Genomic DNA, 19,058 nt, shown 5'->3' with positions numbered 1-19,058 from the left:
ATCTCCATTGTGAGGCATATTTACAGTTATCCAATCACCTCAGCCCAAATCTGACTGATTAGTTATTACCTGTATCCAAGAGCATTGCTGGATACTTCTCACTGCATAACCATCACCATGAAAAAGCATAATCCTTGCCTACCCCAGTCACGGTTGTTCGAGTCTTAATGTGGACAATGGGTCTGGTCACCTCTCTTGGCAAGGGCATCAAAGTATGGTGTCTTCTTTGATGTAGAGATTCTCAGAACAGCTGACAAGTGGTCATTTGTTAAATTTGACCTGTGACGGAATTTGTTGTAATTCATGACTGAGAACGTTTGTTCACACACATATGTGGACCCGAATAAAACAAGCATCCTTTGGGCGTGCTTTTTAATGTTTGGAAACTTAGTTTCATTCAGTGAGCCATAGAACTGGTCTATTGTTGCTGTTCACTGTCACATTGGATGTCGATGAGCTCCAATTGTGTGTCTGGTGGTGCTTTCTCACTGTCGAAAGACAGGGGAAATGATACAAGCTCCAACTCAGTCTCAATCTTGGTGAAGTCTGAGAAGCGGCGGGAAAACTCAGCATGCAGGTCAATCAAAGTGCTACTGTATGTCTCAGAGCGGCACTGCGATGTGGGCGCGTTCAGTGCAGCCAGTGTCGGAAAATGAGCGAGCGACCGGCTGCTAATTTATCTGGAGAACAACATAGGTTTGGCCTTGAATGCTTTCACGTTGGAATACAGTTCATGCACAAAAACACAATTTCCCTGCAGTTTCACATTTAGATCGTTCAGATGCCCCAACATGTCCACACCGAAAGCAAAGTCGCCCAGCCAGTCTGTGTCTTTCAACTCGGAGAAGTCGTCAGCTTTACCAACCGTATCAAGGTACATACCTACAGTGAGGGAAAAAAGTATTTGATCCCCTGCTGATTTTGTACGTTTGCCCACTGACAAAGACATGATCAGTCTATAATTTTAATGGTAGGTTTATTTGAACAGTGAGAGACAGAATAACAACAAAAAAATCCAGAAAAATGCATGTCAAAAATGTTATAAATTGATTTGCATTTTAATGAGGGAAATAAGTATTTGACCCCTCTACAAAACATGACTTAGTACTTGGTGGCAAAACCCTTGTTGGCAATCACAGAGGTCAGACGTTTCTTGTAGTTGGCCACCAGGTTTGCACACATCTCAGGAGGGATTTTGTCCCACTCCTCTTTGCAGATCTTCTCCAAGTCATTAAGGTTTCGAGGCTGACGTTTGGCAACTCGAACCTTCAGCTCCCTCCACTGATTTTCTATGGGATTAAGGTCTGGAGACTGGCTAGGCCACTCCAGGACCTTAATGTGCTTCTTCTTGAGCCACTCCTTTGTTGCCTTGGCCATGTGTTTTGGGTCATTGTCATGCTGGAATAACCATCCACGACCCATTTTCAATGCCCTGGCTGAGGGAATGAGGTTCTCACCCAAGATTTGATGGTACATGGCCCCGTCCATCGTCCCTTTGATGCGGTGAAGTTGTCCTGTCCCCTTAGCAGAAAAACACCCCCAAAGCATAATGTTTCCACCTCCATGTTTGACGGTGGGGATGGTGTTCTTGGGGTCATAGGCAGCATTCCTCCTCCTCCAAACACGGCGTGTTGAGTTGATGCCAAAGAGCTCGATTTTGGTCTCATCTGACCACAACACTTTCACCCAGTTCTCCTCTGAATCATTCAGATGTTCATTGGCAAACTTCAGACGGGCCTGTATATGTGCTTTCTTGAGCAGGGGGACCTTGCGGGCGCTGCAGGATTCCAGTCCTTCACGGCGTAGTGTGTTACCAATTGTTTTCTTGGTGACTATGGTCCCAGCTGCCTTGAGATCATTGACAAGATCCTCCCGTGTAGTTCTGGGCTGATTCCTCACCGTTCTCATGATCATTGCAACTCCACGAGGTGAGATCTTGCATGGAGCCCCAGGCCGAGGGAGAGTGACAGTTCTTTTGTGTTTCTTCCATTTGCGAATAATCGCACCAACTGTTGTCACCTTCTCACCAAGCTGCTTGGCGATGGTCTTGTAGCCCATTCCAGCCTTGTGTAGGTCTACAATCTTGTCCCTGACATCCTTGGAGAGCTCTTTGGTCTTGGCCATGGTGGAGAGTTTGGAATCTGATTGATTGATTGCTTCTGTGGACAGGTGTCTTTTATACAGGTAACAAGCTGAGATTAGGAGCACTCTCGTTAAGAGTGTGCTCCTATCGCCGGTTAACGCTTGATCTGATTGAATCTAGGCCTAGAGCAGCTGACACGATCCCCCTCTACACAACACGTTTACATCTGCAACGTTGAATCTGATCTCTACCCTTCTCATAAAAATGTCTTTACCTAGTTGTAACAGAGACCATTTGGTTGTAATCTGGTTATATGACAACGTATTTTCAACCAGAAAATGACGTCATTAAGACGCCATGTCAAATATTACCCATAGTTCCACAGTAAACTGTTTATCCCCCTAGACCTCCCAACCTCTACCCCCTCTGTTTCACAGTAACACTGTTTATAACCTCTACCCCCTCTGTTTCACAGTAACACTGTTTATAACCTCTACCCCCTCTGTTTCACAGTAACACTGTTTATAACCTCTACCCCCTCTGTTTCACAGTAACACTGTTTATAACCTCTACCCCCTCTGTTTCACAGTAACACTGTTTATAACCTCTACCCCCTCTGTTTCACAGTAACACTGTTTATAACCTCTACCCCCTCTGTTTCACAGTAACACTGTTTATAACCTCCACACCTTCTGTTTCACAGTAACACTGTTTATAACCTCTACCCCCTCTGTTTCACAGTAACACTGTTTATAACCTCTACCCCCTCTGTTTCACAGTAACACTGTTTATAACCTCTACCCCCTCTGTTTCACAGTAACACTGTTTATAACCTCTACCCCCCTCTGTTTCACAGTAACACTGTTTATAACCTCCACACCTTCTGTTTCACAGTAACACTGTTTATAACCTCTACCCCCTCTGTTTCACAGTAACACTGTTTATAACCTCTACTCCCTCTGTTTCACAGTAACACTGTTTATAACCTATACCCCCTCTGTTTCACAGTAACACTGTTTATAACCTCTACTCCCTCTGTTTCACAGTAACACTGTTTATAACCTCCACACCTTCTGTTTCACAGTAACACTGTTTATAACCTCTACCCCCTCTGTTTCACAGTAACACTGTTTATAACCTCTACCCCCTCTGTTTCACAGTAACACTGTTTATAACCTCTACTCCCTCTGTTTCACAGTAACACTGTTTATAACCTCCACACCTTCTGTTTCACAGTAACACTGTTTATAACCTCTACCCCCTCTGTTTCACAGTAACACTGTTTATAACCTCTACCCCTCTGTTTCACAGTAACACTGTTTATAACCTCTACCCCCTCTGTTTCACAGTAACACTGTTTATAACCTCTACCCCCTCTGTTTCACAGTAACACTGTTTATAACCTCTACCCCCTCTGTTTCACAGTAACACTGTTTATAACCTCTACTCCCTCTGCTTCACAGTAACACTGTTTATAACCTCTACCCCCTCTGTTTCACAGTAACACTGTTTCTAACCTCCACACCTTCTGTTTCACAGTAACACTGTTTATAACCTCTACCCCCTCTGTTTCACAGTAACACTGTTTATAACCTCTACCCCCTCTGTTTCACAGTAACACTGTTTATAACCTCTACCCCCTATGTTTCACAGTAACACTGTTTATAACCTCTACCCCCTCTGTTTCACAGTAACACTGTTTATAACCTCCACACCTTCTGTTTCACAGTAACACTGTTTCTAACCTCCACACCTTCTGTTTCACAGTAACACTGTTTATAACCTCTACCCCCTCTGTTTCACAGTAACACTGTTTATAACCTCTACTCCCTCTGTTTCACAGTAACACTGTTTATAACCTCTACTCCCTCTGTTTCACAGTAACACTGTTTATAACCTCTACCCCCTCTGTTTCACAGTAACACTGTTTATAACCTCTACCCCCTCTGTTTCACAGTAACACTGTTTATAACCTCTACTCCCTCTGTTTCACAGTAACACTGTTTATAACCTCTACCCCCTATGTTTCACAGTAACACTGTTTATAACCTCTACCCCCTCTGTTTCACAGTAACACTGTTTATAACCTCCACACCTTCTGTTTCACAGTAACACTGTTTCTAACCTCCACACCTTCTGTTTCACAGTAACACTGTTTATAACCTCTACTCCCTCTGTTTCACAGTAACACTGTTTATAACCTCCACACCTTCTGTTTCACAGTAACACTGTTTATAACCTCTACCCCCTCTGTTTCACAGTAACACTGTTTATAACCTCTACTCCCTCTGTTTCACAGTAACACTGTTTATAACCTCCACACCTTCTGTTTCACAGTAATGGGTATGAGCAGCTTTATGGCACCAGTTAAACCATACCAGACTAAACCTCTAGACATTACACCATTGTTTTTTTCATTGACACCATTATTTTATTTTTATTTTTTATTGACAACAGTGAGTGAACCCTTACTCCATAATGCCTGGCTGTCTTCACCAGCATTAACCCACAGGCTACTAAACAGCTGAGAAGAGAAAGTCATCCAAGAGCATCTAACTCCCCCTGGGTGGTCATTTATGATAACGTTGGTAAAATCAGAGCAGGTCTCTGCTTCCACCTGGTGTTTAATGTATGACAACAGTTCGTGACAGCCTAAACACAGTACTGTATATAAAACCACTGTTAAAAACTCTCTGGGTAAAACAAACATTGTCACTTACAGTTTAAACCTAAGTTGGTATTACACTACTTTGTGATGTTAAAAAGATAGTTGGCATACATTTCACCCCAGCATGTGAAGCATGTCTTCTGTTATCGAGTATCAATTAAGAACCCCCACCCCCACTTAAATATGTTGTCTTGCTCATTCACCCTCTGAATGGCACACATACACAATCCATGTCTCAATTGTCTCAAGGCTTAAAATCCTTCTTTAAACCGGTCTCCTCCCCTTCATCTACACTGTTTGAAGTGGATTTAACAAGTGACATCAATAAGGGGGATCATAGCTTTCACCTGGATTCACCTGGTCAGTCTATGTTATGGAAAGAGTTCCTAATGTTTTGTCCACTCAAGTGTATATTGTACGGTACGTCTGTCCCAAATGGCATCCTATTCTCTCTATATATGTAGTGCACTACTTTTGACTAGAGCTCTATGGGCGCTGTTCAAAAGTAGTGCACTAAATCAGGAATAGTGTGTCATTTGGGACGCGCCCTGGGTGTGTGCAACTGTATCAGGAGAGACACAAAAGGCACGTCCCGACTGGGACAATAAAGATTGAATTGACATTATTGTACAGACCAGGCAGGGCTACCAGGTGTAGCAGGATAATCAAATCAACGCTGACAGCTGCATTTAGTACCCTCTAGTACCACCATCCACTTTAAAGGAAAGAGGCAACATAATTTCTGTAACACTGGGGGATATTCATCAAAATTGTACGTGTGAAGAACATTAGACCGACCGCACTAAAAAAAACATGGTTTTCAATACAGTAGTTCATTGATTAGCCTACTTCATCTTTTTAACTGTAGTCAAGTGAGAGAACTTCATGAATAGTATTATGTAATGTCATTAAAAAACGTAAAAACATTAATTAGATACAACAGAAATAATAATAAAAAAAATGAAGACATGGAAGGTACGGACCAATAATACTCACATAATGGCTTGACATTCATGTATTAATACCACAGTCCATGGTGTATCAACTCTTTCCCAAAATTACCAGGTTTTCCTGAGAAAGGTAGGAAGATTCCCGGAATCATAAGGGAATCATAAGAGATTTCTGGGAGACCGGGGAATTTTGGGGAAAGTTACCAAAATGTGCAACCCTAACTCCACTGTATCTTTCCATCAAATCACCAACAGGTGCAGCTGACACCAGCCGCTAGTATTAGAATCACAGTTAGGGCGACCAGGAGTCCCAGAGCCACAATGGACGCCGTGACGGCCCAGATGTAGGTGCCCTTGGAGAAGTCGACCAGTGGGGTCCTCATGGCCAGCCTGACCCTGCGAGCCTTCTGGCGGTTCTGGGGTGGGTACCGCGCCATGTTGACCTCCTCCATGCCCAGGGACTTGACCAGACACGCCCGATGGTGGCTGAACTGGTCAAAGGTGTGTTTCCCATGATACCTGCCTGTTCCGCTCTGACCTGTGGAGTGGGGTTAGCGATGTTAGACGTTATGATGTTCAAGCAGCGTTTCCCAGAAATTCCAGTTGGAAGATTCCCAGAATCAGGAGGGAATAAACAGGAAATCGAGGATCCTCCAGCCAGGATTTCTGGAGAACCTGGGACATTTGGGAAAGTTGCTGGAATTTGCAGCCCTAGTCCAAATTCAAGGATGCCCTATGTTGGCTACTGTATGCTGCTTTCCCTTCCAGAAAACCTCTTCTATTACTGTTAGGATATGTGTGAAAGCAGTCAGGTGGTTCTCTGATTCAGATGGGGTTGGGTTAAATGCGGAAGGCACATTTCGGTGGAATGCATTCAGTTGAGCAACTGACTAGGTATCCCCCCTATCCCTAAGTTAGATCTAACTTTTCAGTGCTTTAACAATCTTTAAACAAACAAAGATAAACGATAGATTGGCTGTTAGATTAGAATGAAATAATAGATTAGAATGGAAGATTAGAAAAACACATCTAGCAAGCATACAGCAGCCCGCCATCGGCAAAATCAGTTGCTCATCGTCATTCCAGAGGATCGGTGGTGGCAGGCTGACAACACTAACAGCAGCCAGGGGTTTGCACCACCAAGATTGTGTGTTTAGTCACAGTGTCAGACACACAAAGCCAGACAAAGACATTAGACATTATTCTAAAGCCAGGGGAACCAGACACAGGCACAGGGACATGTCTTTCGTTGAATGTGCGTTGGCCAATACAGGTAGAGACCGGCTAGCGCCAGATTTGCCAGACCCTCCAACAGGTGCAGTTCAGGCCACCAGCGATTAGCAGGATGGCTGTCAAGGTGACCAAGAGACCGAAAGCAAAGACGGTGGCCGTCACGGCCCACACGTAGGTTTTCCTGGAGAAGTCGACCAGTGGGGTCCTCATGGCCAGCCTGACCCTGCGAGCCTTCTGGCGGTTCTGGGGTGGGTACCGCGCCATGTTGACCTCCTCCATGCCCAGGGACTTGACCAGACACGCCCGATGGTGGCTGAACTGGTCAAAGGTGTGCTTCCCATGATACCTGCCTGTTCCGCTCTGACCTGTGGGGTTCAGAGGTCACAGGGCTAGGGTCAAAGGAGGGGTCAGAGGGTCATGTGACTTGTTGTTAAGGATTAGATGTTAGCTGCATGACGCTCTAGCAGTATTTCTCCAGCTCAGTCCCAAGGACGTGCTCCCCTCCAACTCAGTCCCAAGGACGTGCTTCCCTCCAACTCAGTCCCAAGGAACCGCTACCCTCCAACTCAGTCCCAAGGACGTGCTACTCTCCAACTCAGTCCCAAGGATGTGCTACCCTCCAACTCAGTCCCAAGGACGTGCTACCCTCCAACTCAGTCCCAAGGACGTGCTACCCTCCAACTCAGTCCCAAGGACTTGCTCCCCGCCAACTCAGTCCTTTGTTTTTTTTACCCCCTTTTTTCCCCAATTCAGTGGTATCCAATTGGTAGTTACAGTCTTGTCCCATCGCTGCAACTCCCGTACGGACATGGGAGAGGCGAAGGTCGAGAGTCGTGCGTCCTCTGAAACACAACCCAACCGAGCCGAGCCGCACTGCTTCTTGACACAGTGCCCGCTTAACCCGGAAGCCAGCCGCACCAATGTGCCGGAGGAAACACTGTGCACCTGGCGACCGAGTCAGAATGCACTGCTCCCGGCCCGCCACAGGAGTCGCTAGTGCGCGATGGGACAAGAACATCCCTGCCGGCCAAACCCTCCCCTACCCTGGACGGTGCTGGGCCAATTGTGCGCCACCCCATGGGTCTCCCGGTCACGGCCGGCTGCGACAGAGCCTGGACTCCAACCAGGATCTCTAGTGGCAAAGCTAGCACTGCGATGCAGTGCCTTAGACCACTGCGCCACTCGGGAGGCCCTCCAACTCAGTCCCAAGGACGCGCTACCCTCCAACTCAGTCCCAAGGACCTGCTACCCTCCAACTCAGTCCCAAGGACGTGCTTCCCTCCAACTCAGTCCCAAGGACCTGCTACCCTCCAACTCAGTCCCAAGGACGTGCTACCCTCCAACTCAGTCCCAAGGATGCGCTACCCTCCAACTCAGTCCCAAGGACGTGCTACCCTCCAACTCAGTCCCAAGGACGTGCTACCCTCCAACTCAGTCCCAAGGATGCGCTACCCTCCAACTCAGTCCCAAGGATGCGCTACTCTCCAACTCAGTCCCAAGGACGTGCTACCCTCCAACTCAGTCCCAAGGACGTGCTACCCTCCAACTCAGTCCCAAGGACGTGCTTCCCTCCAACTCAGTCCCAAGGACGTGCTACCCTCCAACTCAGTCCCAAGGACGCGCTACCCTCCAGCTCAGACCCAAGGGCGCGCTACGTTTGATGCTTGCTATTCCCACTGACCTCTGTGGCCGATATGTAAGTAAAGTTAGTAAGTTACTTACATTAGAAGTTTGCCCAAGGCTTGACTAGCAGGTGTTGTCCTGGACAAATGTGTGGTAGTGTTGGAATAAGGTCGTGTTAAGCATCACTACCATAGGCATAAAGTTAGGGGGGGCATTGTTGGCTCGGCTCTAATTTATGTGTTCTCACCTGGAGCTGCACTAGTCAGCCCTTCCCCCTCTGAGGGGCCAAAATGTATCTCTCTGTTACATTTTAGTCATTTAGCAGACGCTCTTATCCAGAGCGACTTGCTAACTGGATAAGAGCGACTGTGAGTGCATACATTATTTTATTTTTTATACTGGCCTCCCGTGGGAATCGAACCCACAATCCTGGCGTTGCAAGCGCCATGCTCTACCAATTGAGTTACACGGGACCTACATCAAGGCAAAGTTACAGTACCCAGAGGACTGACTATTGTGACAGAATAATATTATAGTATCCATGTCTGGTATCTATTTGAAAGTTGTTCACTGAGGACAACTCTGAAGCTTTCTATATGGATGTGTGATCTCTGTGGTAACTTGTATCTGTACAGGGTGAACTCTGAATTACTCAAAGGGGTGTTATGTTCCTCTCAGGAACTCTGTCTTATTTACATCGGCCTCATCCCCCACACAAGCCTTTAGATGCTGTGACACCCTGTGGAGGTTGGGTCTTGGTGGTCAGGTTACTGTCAACTTGGTATCGTTTAATTGGTCAATGATGGTTGGTTTTGGGTTGAGAAGGTTACACCTTCAGATGTTATAAATGGTTTTAAATGCATTTGTTCTCTCTCTCTTATCCTGTATCCGGTTCACTGAGGAAGGTTGTATGATACATTCTCATTTCCTAGAGCCTCCAGGCCTCTGGCCTAGTACGCAGCTCTGTGTTCATGTTTTGTCCTGTAAGTTAACTTTAGGATCTACGCTACAAGTAAAAGGTTGTAGAACATCTACTCACTCAAGGGTTTTTCTTTATTTTTACTATTTTCTACATTGTAGAATAATAGGGAAGACATCAAAACTATGAAATAACACGTATGGAATCATGTAGTAACCCAAAAAAAAAAAGTGTTAAACAAATCAAAATATATTTTATACTTGAGATTCTTCAAATAGCCACCCTTTGCCTTGATGACAGCTTTGCACAATCTTGGCATTCTCTCAACCAGCTTCACCTGGAATGCTTTTCCAACAGTCTTGAAGGAGTTCCCACATATGCTGAGCACTTGTTGGCTGCTTTTCCTTCACTCTGCCGTCCGACTCATCCCAAACCTTCTCAATTTGGTTGAGGTCGGGGGATTGTGGAGGCCAGGTTATCTGATGCAGCACTCCATCACTCTCCTTCTTGGTAAAATAGCCCTTACACAACCTGGAGTTGTGTTGTGTCATTGTCCTGTTGAAAAACAAATGATAGTCCCACTAAGCCCAAACCAGATGGGATGGCGTATAGCTGCAGAATGCTGTGGTAGCCATGCTGGTTAAGTGTGCCTTGAATTCTAAATAAAGCACAGACAGTGTCACCAGCAAAGCACCCCCAAACCATCACACCTCCTCCTCCATGCTTTACGGTGGGAAATACACATGCGGAGATCATCCGTTCACCCACACCGCGTCTCACAAAGACACGGCGGTTGGAACCAAAAATCTCCAATTTGGACTCCAGACCAAAGGACACATTTCCACCGGTCTAATGTCCATTGCTCGTGTTTCTTGGCCCAAGGAAGTCTCTTCTTCTTATTGGTGTCCTTTAGTAGTGGTTTCTTTGCAGCAATTCAACCATGAAGGCCTGATTCACACAGTCTCCTCTGAACAGTTGATGTTGAGATGTGTCTGTTACTTGAATTCTGTGAAGCATTTATTTGGGCTGCAATTTCTGAGGCTGGTAACTCTAATGAACTTATCCTCTGCAGCAGAGGTAACTCTGGGTCTTCCATTCCTGTGGCGGTCCTTATGAGAGCCAGTTTCATCATCGTGCTTGATGGTTTTTGTGACTGAAATTTTCCATATTGACTGACCTTCATGTCTTAAAGTAATGATGGACTGTCGTTTCTCTTTGCCATAATATGGACTTGGTCAATAGGGCTATCTTCTGTTCTTTCATAGTTGTGATGTCTCCACTATTATTCTACAATGTAGAAAATAGTCAAAATAAAGAAAACCCTTGAATGAGTAGGTGTCCAAACTTTTGACCGGTAGTGTATATGCTTGGGATAATGCCTTGTAATGCTTGTTAATGCTTGTAACTTAAGATTTATGCCTTGTATGTGAATCCATTCATTGTACAATGTTAATTAAATATCTGCCTTTGATATAGACAATTCTCAGACCAATTCTTGCTATTCGACGCCAACTCATTATCTAATGCTTGCTTGTATATTTTTATTATATTTATGGACACAGATCAACATTTTAATTGGTTAATTGCTTAGTCTTATTAGCTGCCGTCAGTTAACCAGCATCGGTCCAATACCGGCTAGCGTGCCAACATACTGTATATCCACCAGAGGTCTGGCTAGGCAGTTTCTAAAGACTGGCTAGGCCTTATCCCAAAGACTGGCTAGGCCGTATCCCAAAGACTGGCTAGGCCTTATCCCAAAGACTGGCTAGGCCGTATCCCAAAGACTGGCTAGGCCGTATCCCAAAGACTGGCTAGGCCGTATCCCAAAGACTGGCTAGGCCGTATCCCAAAGACTGGCTAGGCCGTATCCCAAAGACTGGCTAGGCCGTATCCCAAAGACTGGCTAGGCCGTATCCCAAAGACTGGCTAGGCCGTATCCCAAAGACTGGCTAGGCCGTATCCCAAAGACTGGCTAGGCCTTATCCCAAAGACTGGCTAGGCCGTATCCTAAAGACTTGGCCTAAGAGTAAAGTATTATAAGACAGTTTTCTTACCTACACCCCCAAAGGGCAGAGAGTTGAGGGCGTAGTGCATCATAACGTCGTTGACCGTCACCCCGCCACTGGTGGTCTCAGCCAGCATTCGCTTTACCACCTTATTGACAGAGACAGAAAGAGGGGGGGAAAGCCAGATGTCTTTTATCAGCCCCCCATATGTAAATACATACTGTACATACCAAAATAAGTACAGTTGTTGTTGCCACAGTAACAGATGATCTTCTTACAGAATATAAACTTAATTTCAACAGGAGCTCAACTAAAAGTGACCCATGCCCAATCCCAAATAAACCCCTAAGCCCTATGCCCAATTGTGGAGATTTGAGTGGATTTGGCAGGTGTAAGCTCCACCTTGTCCTCTGAAGTTTCACCATGTTGCTTTACACTAATAACGTTCTCTAAGAGCTCCACAGGTGCACAGGCCCTAGTCCATAGCTGGCTCACTAGCTCCCTCCAGACCTTACCTTCTTGTTGGAGGAGAAGACGTAGAGCGCCAGGGGCTTCTCTCTCTCGTTGAGGAAGTGGATGGCGTCGTCTATGTCGCTGATGGTCACTATGGGCAACAGGGGGCCGAAGATCTCCTCCTGCATCAGCCTAGCCTGGGGGGGCACGTCCTTCACCACCGTGGGGGCTGAGGGGTCAGGGGTCAAGGTCGTTGACAGACCAAGCATAGCTCTCAAGTGTTTCAGAAATCCCAGCCGGAGGATTCCCAATTGCAACATTACGGGGAACTTTCCCAAAGTTCCAAGGCATTCCAGGAATCCCAGTTGGAGGAATCCCAGTTGGATAATTCTCAAAATGGTAAATTCTTAGTTTGGAGGATTCCCATTTAGAGCAATCCCAGTTGGGCGATTCCTGGAATCAAGAGGGACTAAGTAGGGAGGGAATCCTCCAACTGAGCCACACGTGGTCCCGTGTGCCTCACTTGGTAGAGCATGGCATTTGCAACGCCAGGGTTGTGGGTTTGATTCCCATGGGGGACCAGTACAAATTAAAAATGTATGCACTCACTACTCTGGACAAGAGCGTCTGCTAAATGACTCAAATGTAATTCTCCAATTGTGATTTCTGGAAAACCTTGGAACTTTGGGAAAGGTACCGGGCATGTTGCAACCCTTGGTCAAATATATTGCACTATTACAATCAATGTCTGCCAACTGCTAACTAATGTGTCACCAAATATCTGTGAACCCAATGAGACTGCGTACCGATGTAGCGCTGCGACGCGTCACTCTGCCCCCCTACAGCTGCTGTGTAGCCATCCAGTAGAGCCATTACGCGGTTAAAGTGGCGCTGGTTGATGATGCGGCCGTAGTCAGGGGAGGATTTGGGGTCAGGCCCATAAAACTCCTGGGATTAAGGAAAAAAATTTGTGTATTAGATGCTAGCTGAGAGTAGCGGGTTGGTACCTACAGTCAATCAGGGTTGGGGTCAATTCAGGAAGTGAATTGAAATTAAATTCACGAATTGGGAAAATTCCCATAGAAAACAATGGACCCCCCCTCCCTAAGTGTTTTATTTATGAATCTAACAATTTCATTTCACTTCCTGAATTGAAAACCTGAATTGAAACCATACTGTGTTCAGTAACGTACAATGTAATAAAAGTAGTAATCCATTCACAGAGCTATCGTAGCATTCTTGCTAGCTAGCTACAGTAGAGACAGAGATAGAGATGAGGTAAGAGACCAGTAGTGTCTGCCGGATGCCCTCCACCACTCTGTTCTGGATGCTGGGTTCACACAGGATGTAGTCTGGGGCGATGCACGTCTGACCACAGTTCACAAACTTCCCCCACGTGATACGCCTGCGGTGAACAAAATCAACATGGCAGAAAAAATAAGAAAATACACTAAAACCAAAAAAAAACACAGAGATCAAATCAATATATCCACATGAATCTTTTCCATACATATTTCATCTTTCGCATCCACCTTGAACATTTTTTCCGTTTCAAGCCTTCTGATGTTGACGGTTTGGAAAAGGAGCTAAGCATGCTGTTGTCTCATTACATATAACGACCCCTTAGGGTTGAACAATTCTGGAAAAAAATCCCCAAATTCCCTAGTTTTTCAGAAATCCTGGGTGGAGGATTATATATTTCCTGATTATTCCCTTCTGGCTCCGGGAATCTTCCGAATGGGATTTCTGGAAAACCTTGGAATTTTGGGAAGGTTTCCACAATTTTGCAACCCTATGACCCTTAAACCCTGCTCCTCCCATCTTTCTCAGCTTTCTACATCACCAACTGCCACCGCAAAAACATTAGCCACGATGCTAAACTAATACACGTTAGCTGAAACTGCCTAGCTAGGCAAAGATGCTAACTAGTACAAAACTCCCTATCAAAGTGCTAACTGCTAAAGCTAGCTCACTATGTCATCTCTCGCTGATAGTAACAGGTGGTGGGGCTGTTACCTTGACCAACAATATGGCTGCTATATTACGGAACACATGTACTACAGACCACATGTAAATATTACGAACTGCATTCGGGTTACTGACCGGCATGCGACTCTGAGGTCGACGTCCTTATCGATGTAACAGGGGCTCTTCCCCCCCAGCTCCAGGGTGACAGGGGTGAGGTGTCGGGCGGCCGCCTCCATCACCAGTTTACCCACAGTGCTGTTCCCTGTGTAGAAGACGTGGTCGAAACGCTGACGCAGCAACTCCTGGGTCTCTGACACGCCCCCACACACTACAGGGTACAGCTCCTGGAAAGACCCCAACGTTAAAGGGACAGGTCACCCCAGAACCAAAGTTGCTAAGATGCTTGCAAATTAAGCATGCTGTGTACTATCCCTTTAAGAGTGCTGCATACTATCCCTTTAAGTGTGCTGTGTACTATCCCTTTAAGCGGGCTGCGTACTATCCCTTTAAGCGTGCTGCGTACTATCCCTTTAAGCGTGCTGAGTACTATCCCTTTAAGCGTGCTGCGTACTATCCCTTTAAGCGTGCTGCGTACTATCCCTTTAAGCTTGCTGCGTACTATCCCTTTAAGCGTGCTGAGTACTATCCCTTTAAGCGTGCTGCGTACAATCCCTTTAAGCGTGCTGCGTACTATCCCTTTAAGCGTGCTGCGTACTATCCCTTTAAGCGTGCTGCGTACTATCCCTTTAAGCGTGCTGCGTACTATCCCTTTAAGCGTGCTGCATACTATCCCTTTAAGCGGGCTGCATACTATCCCTTTAAGCGTGCTGCGTACTATCCCTTTAAGGAGACATACAGTATTCTTCTACAGCAGACAAGGGAGAATAGAATAAGGACCTGGTCCAGATATCTTGGGAGCAGAGCTTTGAGGAGACTAGCAGAGTATTCACTCAGCTCAGACGGCTTCACCACAGCTGCATTGCCTGCAGAGAGAGAGAGAGAGAATGAACAGTGTGTGAATGGGATGACATCACTAATAGTGTGTGTGTGAATGGGATGACATCACTCAGTGGTAGCAGAATGCAAGACAACTAGGGAGATGGATAATGGTGTGTATGTCGGTGAAGGATGAAGGGATGGAGAGACATAGCTGAATAAAAGACAACTACAGAGGTGGGAAAAGTAGGAGTGAAGGGGGCAGCTGAAGATTACACAGCTATGGAGGAATGGGGGGGAGGGGGGCGTACCTGCAGCGATGGCCCCGACCAGGGGCTGCAGGGTGAGGGCCCAGGGGTAGTTCCAGGCCCCGATGATGAGGACCACTCCCAGGGGCTCCGGCTGGATGTACACCTTCAATTACATTACATTCAATTCAACTTTATTAATCCCCGGGCCCTCAGTCAGTGTCTAAATCATTTACATACATACACAGTTAGAAAAAAAGGTTCCAAAAGGGTATTCGGCATCCCCATGGAAGAACCCTTTTGAGTTCCAGGTAGAACCCTTTTGGGTTTAATGTAGAACCCTCTGTTGAAAGGGTTATTCAAATGGGATAGCGGCAGAACCAATTTAGGTTATAGATATAATTTTGTTTCTAACAGTGTAGTTAAGTGTAAAGGACTGCTGTAAATGGCTGCTGTAAAGGACTGATGTAAAGGACTGCTGTAAAGGACTGCTGTAAAGGACTGCTGTAAAGGACTGATGTAAAGGACTGATGTAAAGGACTGATGTAAAGGACTGATGTAAATGGCTGCTGTAAATGGCTGCTGTAAAGGACTGCTGTAAATAGCTTCTGTAAATGGCTGCTGTAAAGGACTGATGTAAAGGACTGCTGTAAAGGACTGCTGTAAAGGACTGCTGTAAATGGCTGCTGTAAAGGACTGCTGTAAAGGACAGATGTAAAGGACTGCTGTAAAGGGCTGCTGTAAAGGACTGATGTAAAGGCTGCTGTAAATGGCTGCTGTAAAGGACTGCAGTAAAGGACTGATGTAAAGGACTGATGTAAAGGACTGATGTAAAGGACTGATGTAAAGGACTGATGTAAAGGACTGATGTAAAGGACTGCTGTAAAGGACTGCTGTAAATGGCTGCTGTAAAGGACTGCTGTAAAGGGCTGCTGTAAATGGCTGCTGTAAATGGCTGCTGTAAATGACTGCTGTAAATGGCAGCTGTAAAGGACTGATGTAAAGGACTGCTGTAAAGGACTGCTGTAAAGGACTTCTGTAAAGGACTGATGTAAAGGACTGATGTAAATGGCTGCTGTAAATGGCTGCTGTAAATGGCTGCTGTAAAGGACTGCTGTAAAGGACTGCTGTAAATAGCTGCTGTAAAGGACTGATGTAAATGGCTGCTGTAAAGGACTGGTGTAAAGGACTGCTGTAAATGACTGCTGTAAATGGCTGCTGTAAAGGACTGCTGTAAAGGGCTGCTGTAAAGGGCTGCTGTAAAGGACTTCTGTAAAGGACTGCTGTAAAGGACTGCTGTAAAGGACTGCTGTAAAGGACTGCTGTAAATGGCTGATGTAAAGGACTGCTGTAAAGGACTGCTGTAAAGGGCTGCTGTAAAGGCCTGATGTAAATGGCTGCTGTAAAGGACTGATGTAAATGGCTGCTGTAAAGGACTGATGTAAATGGCTGATGTAATGGACTGATGTAGTGCTAAGACAGGTCGTCCATACTGTACCTGGTCTGAGATGGTGAGGAGGCTCCTCTCTACAGGCCGAGGAGCAGCCCACTGGGCCAGCTTCGACACAGCCAGGCTGATCTCATTCTCCAGGCCGATCAGCTCCAACAGCGGGGTGTCGTACTGGCTCTGTGGAAACGCAAGGTGAGGTTTATTGATGTGAGATATGGGTATTTCCACAGTAAACTTCCTGAACAATTTAGCAAAATGATCAACATGTATAAGTCCATGTATTTGTACAGTTACTCCCAACACTTTAAACTTTCAAAGGCAGCCTGAGGAAGAGAGAATTCATAGTTCAGATCCGTGTTAGTTTGAGACTTATTTACAAGGCTGATGGCCTCAGACTACCACAGCTCCAATTTATGAACTACTGTATGTTTTGAAGCTTACCCTGTTGATGTCCTGTTTGAGGGCAGTGGCGATCTCTCCCTGTCTGTCTGTGATCATCCTCTGGAGGGACTTGAGCTGCTGAACTCTGAACTCCAGGGGTCGCGACCGCCCCGCGAGGAAGGCCTCCCTGGCCTGCTGCACCACCTGCCTCTCCATGGCAACCGGTCACCAGCACACACCCGGACACACAGCCACTGTAGAGTACACACAAAGTACACCTGTTCAGACAGACACAGGGACATGTCACTAGAATACACCTGTTCAGACAGACACAGCGACATGTCACTAGAATACACCTGTTCAGACAGACACAGCGACATGTCACTAGAATACACCTGTTCAGACAGACACAGCGACATGTCACTAGAATACACCTGTTCAGACAGACACAGCGACATGTCACTAAAATACACCTGTTCAGACAGACACAGGGACATGTCACTAGAATACACCTGTTCAGACAGACACAGCGACATGTCACTAGAATACACCTGTTCAGACAGACACAGCGACATGTCACTAGAATACACCTGTTCAGACAGACACAGCGACATGTCACTAGAATACACCTGTTCAGACAGACACAGGGACATGTCACTAGAATACACCTGTTCAGACAGACACAGCGACATGTCACTAGAATACACCTGTTCAGACAGACACAGCGACATGTCACTAGAATACACCTGTTCAGACAGACACAGCGACATGTCACTAGAATACACCTGTTCAGACAGACACAGCGACATGTCACTAGAATACACCTGTTCAGACAGACACAGCGACATGTCACTAGAATACACCTGTTCAGACAGACACAGGGACATGTCACTAGAATACACCTGTAATGTACAGTAGACAGACACAGCGACATCCTTACACTTGTATCATACATGACTATATACTGCATCTAACTAAATGTCTTATGAAAGATCATTGTTTTTAATAATTACAGTATATTGGTTTATCATAGATTTGCCTTCGAATACTTCCATGAAGAAATTGCAGAGAATTATCCCAAACCATCAAATGAATGTCCAGTGCATTTGTGGTCTGCTAAAATCAACAAATATGAAGTAGGCCTACTGTATTATGTTTTTGAAGAGTATATTACAGCATCTAATCAACTTTGCACCTGATATGAAGCAGGATTCAACAGAGGTTGAGCACAAAAGTAGCATTTATGGTCTACAATGGAGGAATAACTACAGGGTCAACAGTACTTTGAAAGTACTATTCAGTTCTTTTTTTTTTTTCTTTTTTTTACCGTCAACCTAAATGTGGAATATAAAATATTACTTAAAAATGAGTTTACATATGTTGGTTGTCAAATATGTTGAAATAATCATGAACTGGTAAATTATGACGCTTTCACCGTCCAATAAAGAAGGACTGAACAGTATTTAGTCTGTTTTATAAAGCTTAACTAAGTTACATCATCAAATACAGAAAAAAAAATAAAACAACGTTTCCAATACTCACACATGAATGATAGAAGCACACGGGAATATTGCCTGTTGTCAATAAGTTACATCCATTAGTCGGAAGACCGCAAAAAATTAATGACAACAAATAAACTTCTACAAAAAGTTAAATCCTGCGGGACAGTGTTAAAAAAAAACCGATATCAGAAACTTTACGATTCTGTGCAAACTTCTTGCATTAAAAAAAAGAAGCATTCGCCGTGTGAAAGAATGCGCCGCTATCGATGTCTCATTACCAACGAGGTCAACTGCGTTATGCCCCCCGTGCTGTATCTTCTGTTCTGCCCAGTTTCTGCCTCACTGACGTAACCGTGGGAGGCACGTGGCTGGACAATTAACGTTTGTTTATTGCTCGAGGCTACCGGTTGTATCGGTTTACCCGCAGACGGTAGCCTACTCAAATTAGCAGTTTTTGCATTTTTTGCTAATTAATGGCATTATTTGCCTTTATGGAAAACGAGCTATAAAAAGGCAATGGTCAGCCCTAAAATGGCCCACAAATGGTAACAATGACCCAGAATTTTCTTCATTAAATTAATTAAATATGTGTAAAATCTATATATATATATATATATATCCTGAGTTACAATTTTTTT

At 45.3% G+C, this 19,058-nt stretch overlaps 1 protein-coding gene across 3 annotated transcripts; it reads right to left on the bottom strand.

Moving 5' to 3' along the window:
- Positions 1-5,083: 5,083 nt before the first annotated feature.
- Positions 5,084-18,716, bottom strand: LOC121567675 (aldehyde dehydrogenase, dimeric NADP-preferring). 3 transcript variants are annotated; one of them, XM_041877886.2, is made up of 11 exons: positions 18,461-18,716; positions 16,979-17,172; positions 16,586-16,714; positions 15,151-15,253; positions 14,801-14,886; positions 14,039-14,247; positions 13,223-13,340; positions 12,742-12,883; positions 11,998-12,164; positions 11,531-11,630; positions 5,084-6,239 (listed from the first exon to the last, which is right to left on the bottom strand). In XM_041877886.2, exons 2-11 carry the CDS (start codon positions 17,132-17,134, stop codon positions 5,947-5,949), a joined length of 1,503 nt encoding a protein of 500 aa, XP_041733820.1. In that variant the 5' UTR covers positions 17,135-17,172; positions 18,461-18,716; the 3' UTR covers positions 5,084-5,946. The 3 variants fall into 3 exon arrangements, with proteins under 3 accessions (XP_041733820.1, XP_041733818.1, XP_041733817.1); XM_041877884.2 differs by having other exon boundaries at positions 6,147-7,299; positions 16,979-17,196; XM_041877883.2 differs by having other exon boundaries at positions 6,147-7,299.
- Between the last annotated feature and the right edge of the window lie 342 nt (positions 18,717-19,058).

The sequence above is a fragment of the Coregonus clupeaformis genome, chromosome 6 (assembly GCF_020615455.1).
Source record: "Coregonus clupeaformis isolate EN_2021a chromosome 6, ASM2061545v1, whole genome shotgun sequence".
Classification (NCBI taxonomy): Eukaryota; Metazoa; Chordata; class Actinopteri; order Salmoniformes; family Salmonidae; genus Coregonus; species Coregonus clupeaformis.
The sequence above is the reverse complement of the archived record's forward strand: the minus strand, read 5'-3'. Positions and strand labels throughout refer to the sequence as shown.

Excerpts from the sequence above, each read along its gene's own strand:
- LOC121567675 (XM_041877884.2), bottom strand. The coding sequence starts at position 17,134 with ATGGAGAGGCAGGTGGTGCAGCAGGCCAGGGAGGCCTTCCTCGCGGGG. Across the intron at positions 16,715-16,978 it reads TCAAACAGGACATCAACAGG|AGCCAGTACGACACCCCGCT; the intron begins GTAAGCTTCAAA and ends GCGTTTCCACAG. Across the intron at positions 12,165-12,741 it reads CGCGTCGCAGCGCTACATCG|CCCCCACGGTGGTGAAGGAC; the intron begins GTACGCAGTCTC and ends CTGACCCCTCAG.